Source organism: Octopus sinensis, linkage group LG4 (assembly GCF_006345805.1).
Source record: "Octopus sinensis linkage group LG4, ASM634580v1, whole genome shotgun sequence".
In the NCBI taxonomy this organism is placed as follows: Eukaryota; Metazoa; Mollusca; class Cephalopoda; order Octopoda; family Octopodidae; genus Octopus; species Octopus sinensis.
Window position 1 is genome coordinate 151,673,413 of NC_043000.1, and position 8,957 is coordinate 151,682,369.

Sequence of the window (8,957 nt, forward strand, 5' to 3'; positions counted from 1 at the left end):
TTAAATCCTTTGGGCAAACTGGAGCGAAATAATAATAATAAATATAGATTACAAGAGGGAAGAGTTGTAAGGAGGAGAAGGAAAACAAGTGTGTAACAGATGTCATCTTGGGGAAACAAATGAAGATACTTACGTAGCTTAAATACACGCTCCTGGTCTTCGGCCATCCTTTCGCCTAATTAGTGTTCGATTTCAGTTGTTATAGTTTGTTGAGACAGTTGTAATAACCAGAAACGTACGTATCCATTTCGCATCGAAACCAAAATACCTGTAGTTAATTAGTAATTAAATCACATTTGAAAAATATTACCAAGGTATACAACACCTTTGTTAATTACAGTTGAGATTCACTGATCCTCTATCAATAACCAAACAACGTTTTATAACCTAAGTTTTCATTGGTTATTTTAAAAATAAATATTGTGGAAGCAGCCAATCGAGCTTCTTGAATTAAGATTACTTTGTCCGCCTTGCGCATGCTCACTCCAACAATCTCGCGCCATCCCCCGCGACCTGCTCATAACATTGTTTATGCTTTTATACAATGTTGAAAATACTTTTACGATCCCGAGCGTCGGCGGCGCCTTTATTCCGTTCATTCAGGAATCTTCATTACATTCAAGGCCAATCTCCGGAACCCAACATACGAGAATACTTCTATTATATCGATCACCAAGGCCAGGTTTGTTTGATAATGATTACCTTTGATGATATTCCAAAAACAGTAATTAACCTTCAGGTGTCTTATTTTTATGTGTTGGTCGGTCGTGTTATCTCGATCTATTTTGATAATGTGACAATGTTTTCGTGATAGAACGAATTGTTATATAACGATGAAATAGGTGAACTCTGATATATAACTCAAAAGTAATTATTGATGATATGGAATGTATCAGATAATGGTAAATAAGTGGGTTGAATGTTAATGTTTAGGAACCATAAGCGAACACTTGTTACTTTTCTGTTTATTTTGAGTTATATATATATATATATATATATATATGTATATATTGCGATTGAAAAAGAGTGATCGAAAAAAAAAAACTATGGTGAAATTAAATTGTAGAATATATCAGAGATTAAGTAAAGGTGGGTCCCCAAAAGCCGGTGGAACCGTCTTGAAAGTTTGCCTTGTCCAAATGGTAACTTCTTAAATATGTTGTGTGAAACCGTATTGGCGGATCTTCCATTATAAATTCGGTTCATATTTAGGATGCATTGTATGAAATTAATTTGCGCCAGTATTTCTCTGGTACTTTAATTTATCGCTTCCAGAAGGATGTAAAGTGAAGTTGCAGGTGGAAAATCGACTTCATAATGAAAAAAAATAATGAGTCTACCGGTTGGAAAAGTTTTCAGACTATTTGCAAAACTGTTTTGAGAGACCGGAAAATAAACAAATTAAAGATTAAATGGTAATTTTTTTTTATCTCAAAAAATTTACCAAATAGCTATATGGGGAAAATACTACAGGTATAACACATGTGTTTCTATAATGTGTATATGTCAGGTAAGAGATCAAACACCTGCACGACTTTCACTAAAAAAAAAAAACCCTCGGATTTTTTCCCCTAATATGCTGCAAATCCCTTATTTGGTTTCGGAAAAAGGGGGTGCAGAATCATTGGGATTTTTTTTTTTCTGCTGAATGAATTCTGCTTCAAAACCCTTTTTGGAGTCCGAAGAACGGGGTGGGGTGAGGTGGAAGCCTTGGAAATTTACCCCCACCCTTAATTATTTCACCAGCACGATTTTCACTAAGGAAAAAAAAAAAAAATCGGATTTTTTGCGGGTACTTGATTCCACACAAAAAATCCGAATTTTCTTTCTTTTTTTTTTCCTTAGTGAAAAGATTAATGGGGGTAGGGTGGTGGTAAATTTCCGAGGCTTCCACCTCACCCCACCCTATTTAACGGACCCCAAAAGGGTTTTGCAGCATATTAGGAGGTCACAGGAATTCATTCAATGAGGGAAAAAAAAAAGGATTTCCAGTGATTCTGGGACGCCCCACCCCCTTTTTTTTTCCAAACCAAAATAAAGGATTTTCAGCAGATTAGGAGGTCAGGGTACTTGATTCCATGCAAAAAATCCGGGTTTTTTTTTTTTCTTGGTGAAAATCGTGCAGGTGTTACTCAAAAAATTTACTGATTAAATTTCTTTTCTGTTGATATAGATTTCCTGGTTAGAATGAAGTGTATAAATTATATGCTCTAAACTGCCATTGAAGGACAACATGGAACCTGCACGTAATCATTCGACTTACTAGAAATAGTGGCTAAAACTCTCTCTCTCATTATACCTCTTTGAATGGTCACATTATATAGTGTTATCTTGAATATACCATACCTGGAACACTTTTGATAGGCCTCTCCGATAAGGGCCAACATAAAATTAAAAAACAGCTCCAAAAGAAATTGTTTATCGTAACAGCTCATGTTCTTTGGAAAGCACTAAATTATTAAATGTCTTTAAAATTTAATTCTTTCTCATTTCATTATCTTCATTTTAAGTCCTTTCAAGTTAAATTTAAATGTGTGCAACATCACAGAGACCTGCTGTGATCGCATGTAAAATATGTGACATCTGCTGGCTCTCCAGACCTCAGTCAAACCGCCCAACCTATGCCATTAAACGATGATGAAAACAGACAGGTTGCTACTTGCATCAGGAAAATGCTAGTTATAAAAGGTATTGATAGAAATTCCCTATGATGTAGCCAGTGCAAACACAAGAGGTCCAGTGGAATCACAGAAAGATTAAGAGAGAGAATAGACTTCTGTGGCAGATGCACAGAAGAAATAAGAATACACCGGAAAATAGTTTTCTAAAATATGCAGGAAGCTCACTAGAAATAGTAGGTACCTACTACTTGGTGACAATTGGCAGTGGAGGAAAATGTTCCGAAAGCATATTACTAGAATAAGAACTGTTCAGAGCGCTATTATCTCTTTTGATAATGAAAGTTTTCTCCCTGAGTGAAAGGCAGATTTTGTGATGCTTGTGTACAAACAGTGATGCTACATGGTAATGAAACATGAGCCATGAAAGTAGAGGGTATACAAAGACTAGAAAGGACTGAAGTTAGCATGCTCTGCTGGATATGCAATACCAGTGTTCATATATGGCAAAGTACTAATGTATTGAGAGAAAAGCTGGTCATGAGAGGCATTATATGTAGTGTGGAAAAGAGAAGACTGAACTGATTATGATCCTGTGATATGTATGGATGAGGAAAGCTGCATAAACAAGTGCTGACCACTAAATGAGGATGGGGTCGTGGTAGGAGGCCCAAGAAGACAAAGGTGAAAGTAGTAAAGATCAACCTCAGGGCTTTGAGCTTCACGGAAAAGATGACTAGCGGTTTGGTGTAGTTGAGGAAACCCGTCCACCTCAGCACTTGGTGAGGGAGTGTGGCCTAGTGGTTAGGCTGTTGCACTTTCAATTACCAGATTGTGTGTTTGATTCCAAGACCAGGTGATGCAATGTTTTCTTTAGAGAAACACTATTTCACGTTGTACCAGTTACCCTTTCAATCAGGGGTAAATGTTGGCCTGCTCACCTAGCCAGCGGGTTGGCATCGTTTGAAAGGTAAAATGATGCAAAGTGTATTGTGACCAGTGATGTATAATATCTGATAGTCTGGTCAGTCACGTGATATACACTTGTGCTACCCGTTTCCGCTTTCCTTTGAATCACCTCACCATGTTGACTGCCTTGCATCCTCAATATCATCCCATTCTACTATTGACTGTTGTCCCCACTTCATTCTTATTACACTCCTACATTTAATGTATTTTTGCAAGCAAAACTTTATTTTCTTATCTCAGATTTATAAGGAGAATAAACTGGATGTTGTGGCCCTTATATCTCTTGCAACATTGAGTGCTAGGGAGAAGTCATCATCATCATCGTTTAGCGTCCGTTTTCCATGCTAGCATGGGTTGGACGGTTCGACCAGGGTCTGGTAAGCAATGGAGGCTGCACCAGGCTGATCTGGCAGTGTTTCTACAGCTGGATGTCCTTCCTAACGCCAACCACTCCGTGAGTGTAGTGGGTGCTTTTCATGTGCCACTGGCACAGGGGCCAGAGGAGGCGGGCAAACGGCCACGATCGGTTGGTGCTTTTACGTGTCACTGACACGGACGCCAGTCAGGCGGCACTGGCGTTTATATGATTTATGAATCTTTGTGCTTCCAACTCAGAAAATTCAGGAATATGTACATGAACTTTAAAATTAAAATGTTGTCTTTCAGTTTTAATTTAATTTCTTCGAATAAATAGAAACAGAAAGAAACAATATTGAAAAAAAAAAAAAAATCACTTAAATTTAATTGATTTTTTTTTTTATGAAAAGATAATGTTCATGCAAGATTAAAAATAAAATAGCCACCTTTCTGATTAATTTCTTTATTGCAAAAATCAGTTCATTAAAATATAAATAAAAGACCTTGTTACTTTTGGCTTCAAATAAATATGGTGATCATTTCTTATAAATTCAAAATTTGGTTTGATTCATTTTATTGAAGCAATAATCCTGGGTTGTCTCAGCAACCTACACAGCTTTTCCATAATCTTATTTTTTTTATCCATGTTTATATATTTCAGTTATTTTTACATGATGCTAGAATAAAGAATTTCACTTCTTGCTTCAAAGGTAAGTTTCCAGATTAATCTACCAAAATGAGGTATTTTGATCAAAAGCGTTTTAAATAAAAAATATTTCAATAATTTAAGAGTTTTTACATTGATTTTGTTTGGTAGTGAAAAAAACCCTGAAAAGTTTAATGTGATTTTAAGCCTAAAATGTTGATAGTTTGAATATTGTTATATATACTTTTTCGTATGATTTAAAAAATTTAGCAATTACCTTTGTCATTTTTCAATGATTTTTGCTTACTAGAATATATTAGATTTAAGATGATGTAAGACTTTATACCAATTTGGTCAGAATAGAGCATCCACATATATGATACCTACATGAGTCTTTTATCTCTTAATTGTTGCCAGTAAACTTTTTGATAATTAATAATCATCATTAAATAGTCAAGCAACCACTATATTTCTTACCCAACATTTTACAATAGTTTGAATCTCATTTTTTTTTTTAAGGGAAACTGTTCAGTAAATTATCATTGAAAAATCCTGTTTTATAGCTTTCAGCAGTTGGACAGAAATTCTGTAATGTGCAAGGCATAAAACATTCAGATTGTCACAGACAAACTTGAATGTGCTTATCACTAACAGGATCTTTCGTACTGATAGAATGACCCATGTGCATTGTGTTCATACCCATCATACACTGAATACATTTCATATTCATTTGCTTTCTCTACTCAGTTTAGGCTTTATTTAAGATTTTTCTATCCAATTACAATTCTCAAAAGCCAAAAAGTTGTAGCTGTAGTAGGTGATCGAATTTATAGTTGATCTTCATAATAACTATGTCTTATTTCAGAAAAAAGATTTATTGAATTCTTCTTCAAACGACTTCGTTTAAACAAGACACAAAGATATCCTGATTTCCCATATATTTCTCTGTGTGGCAGAGAAAGAAATTTCATCAGCTGTGATGATAAGCCTATTGTTTATCTTGAGCTTGTAAAAGACTCAGCAACTACTGACTATTTGTATTATGGAGGGTATAAAGCTGATTTAAAAGTACCCTTTGAACCCACAGAACTATGCATGTTACCCAGCAATGGTCGGGTGTATTACCCAACAAAAGATCTTTACGGAGGAATTGGACTAATCAAATCTAAAATAGCTATAGAACTGAGTCAGTATTTTGTTTTTGAGAATGGTGAATTGGAACCTCCAACACATATAGATTGGAATAATCAAAGACATGAACTTTCTAATAAACTTCTTCCACTTCTTGGAGCAAAAGATTAAAAAAAATATTTTTATATTTTATTAGTGCTGGAAATGAAATAAAGAAAATCTAAATTATTTTTTAAAATTTATATGGAAAAATGTTATAAATTTTTATTTTTGAATTTGAAAAGAGAAATCAGATATCCATTAACCACAATTAGTGTGTGTGTGTTTTTTTTTTTTTGTTTTTTGTTTTTTTTATATAATATCAATCATTTGAATTCATTATTACATTGTGATCAGAAATTACAATAGGTGATATTTAAGTCGACTTATTTTTCAAATCTTACCAACACTGGAAATGAAAAGAAATGAGTTTTGCCTTAGCAAAGAAGTACTGAATGAGCTGCAGTAAAATATCTCAATCTAGCAATCTATCTCATTTATCACTTCTGTTAAATATTGATTTCTTTCAATGATTCACAAGATTGCATTGAGTGGAGTGGAGAAATGAAGTATGACCATTGAAGCAAAAAGGAAGTGAAATGCTTTCATTCGGAAATCTAAACTAAAATATGGTCCACTTAGGGAAATCTTGCCTTTTGCACTGCAAATGTTGCTACTTCAGTGAACTAAAATTTACAAAACTGTGGACATGAATGATATACAATTAAAAAAAACAAACTATGTATTGCAAACAGTTTAGGAACATTTGTTGTGGAAGGGATGAATAGACACTGTTCATTACAAAGTGGTCAACTAAAGTCTAGCTTTCTGTTTACGCAGTGAAATATGAACCAACAAAGGAACATTCATATTCACTCAACCTGCTACAAATATCAGCCAAATCACCCTCAATTTATATCCCCCAGTGTTAAAAAGGGAGAGAGGGAGGATATGAGATAATCCCAAAATGAAAGGACAATCACCTGAATTACCTTTGATTATAAGGTCTGCTCAATCAAAGATGACCTGGAGCTAAACAACACGGTGAAAGAATTTATGGTGTGTCTATAATCAAATTGTTGTGTATAAAATGGAATTGACATTTCATATTAATTCTTTCACAAACCTCAGGGTTTTACCAAATTGTACTCAATTTCAGCTTCTGTAGCCATCAAATTGACAAGTATCAGCCTCCTACCACCAATATCATCAATATTAGGGGAATTTTGAGTTATTCAACCCCCTTTTCATTAATGAGAAGACGACATTGTGTTTCCATCATTTAATTTTTTCTTTCTTCAGTAAGGTGTTAAACAATTTAGAAAATATCTTAATTTTGTTGAACCTGACAATTTCTTTACCCATTTTTCAATCTTCACAGTCACACCCACATTTGAGAAACACTGAATTAATCTATTGGTGAGGTTCTTAGAGACTGTGACATTTGTTCCCGACTGACTGTTGGATTGATTCTCATACAATATGACTTGCTTTAACCCTTTAGCATTCAGATTAATTTATTATATGTAATATTTATACTCTTTACTCTTTTACTTGTTTCAGTCATTTGACTGCGGCCATGCTGGAGCACCACCTTTAGTCGAGTTACTCGACCCCGGGACTTATTCTTTTTGTAAGCCCAGTACTTATTCTATCGGTCTCTTTTTGCCGAACCGCTAAGTGACGGGGACGTAAACACACCAGCATTGGTTGTCAAGCAATGCTAGGGGAACAAACACAGACACAAACACATACATATATATATACATATATACGACAGGCTTCTTTCAGTTTCCGTCTACCAAATCCACTCACAAGGCATTGGTCGGCCCGGGGCTATAGCAGAAGACACTTGCCCAAGATGCCACGCAGTGGGACTGAACCCGGAACCATGTGGTTGGTTAGCAAGCTACTTACCACACAGCCACTCCTGCTTTAAAAAATTAATCACGTATTATCTTGTAGCTTCAAGATTTTGAAGATGTAATCATTTAATTTTAGAATGACATTGTAGGGTAGGTGGGAGAGACTGGATCTGGCCAGTTTGAACATAAAACAGGTAGACCATTTGGGCCAGATATGGCTGGTTTAAATGTTAATGGGTTAAAAGACATTAAAAAACAGCAGACCAAGAAAGGAAACCAAAAAAAAAATTTAATCGTATTGGCTATGTTGCTTCCATATCAATTCTACTTTCTTGGATAGATAGCAACAATAATTTGTCATCATTCATTGACAAATTATTTACAAATGGTGAAACAAAATAATGAGTAGGAGTAATGTTGTCATTGTTTTACATTTGCTCTAACATGCTGATGAGGTTTGGACGGTATATCAGGCAGTGTTTTACGGAGGGTATCCTTTTAGTAGCTTCTTATGACAAAAACATGATGTACCAATTCTAAAGGTGAGTTACAATAATTTTCTTCAATAAAATTGGCTACTGAGAATTACAAGCAGTTTTCGAAATATAAATAAGGCTTTTGAAGTTACATAAATATTACATAAATCCAAACTTTACAGCATGTATGCTTAAATATTCAATTACACAAAGTGTGGGAACATAGCTAAATGTGTGCTCATATGAACAAGAGATGGTACACTTTAAGCATCAATATGAACAGCAAAAACATGAACCATGTATTTATTGCTTGTTGAGTTACTGCATTACTAATTAGACAATAATTCATTTGTCATTCCCTCTCCTCAAATTAACTGGGATATTAATTTTTACTAACTGTACTATTTTATCATTGTGAAAATTTTAGGCTATTCTACTAATTTCCAAACTTTAGTTTCATGTTTGCAATGAGAAATAACATAAGTCAAAATTGAATTAACTGCTAATATAAATGATATCAACACCTATATAAAACACAAAATAGTAACTGACATACTGTTACTAATTTCTCTGTAATCTATCATATCATTTATTAAGAGTTAATTCAAAGATAAAGCAACTTTATATGCAATCAGTAAGAGACAATGATATCAAAATCACTTTTGAATAACCTGGGACCAGATATCAAATTCCCTAATTTTAACTCCTAATGCATTCCACTTGAAGATAATATTCACAATGGTCTCAAGAACATTTGAAATTCTGTAATAATGCAGTGTAGTGGACCTTTGATTCAGCTGTAAGCATTCAGCCAATTGTGTATTTAGAAATATTTAACAGATGCCTACTCAATAAG

General features: G+C 34.4%; 2 protein-coding genes across 2 annotated transcripts in view; one reads left to right on the forward strand and one right to left on the reverse strand.

Annotated features, from left to right (window-relative positions):
- Window positions 1–349, reverse strand: part of LOC115210275 (katanin p80 WD40 repeat-containing subunit B1) — a 72,530-nt gene extending 72,181 nt beyond the window's left edge. The window contains exon 1 of the mRNA XM_029778765.2: window positions 134–349. Within this exon, the coding sequence (XP_029634625.1) occupies window positions 134–167 (34 nt within the window). The 5' untranslated portion in view covers window positions 168–349. The remainder of the gene's footprint in view (window positions 1–133) is intronic.
- An 88-nt stretch (window positions 350–437) lies between these two features.
- Window positions 438–5,963, forward strand: LOC115210373 (UPF0598 protein CG30010). Its single transcript, XM_029778938.2, has 3 exons — window positions 438–682; window positions 4,606–4,654; window positions 5,456–5,963. Exons 1-3 carry the CDS (start codon window positions 545–547, stop codon window positions 5,890–5,892), a joined length of 624 nt encoding a protein of 207 aa, XP_029634798.1. The 5' UTR covers window positions 438–544; the 3' UTR covers window positions 5,893–5,963.
- The last annotated feature ends 2,994 nt before the right edge of the window (window positions 5,964–8,957 follow it).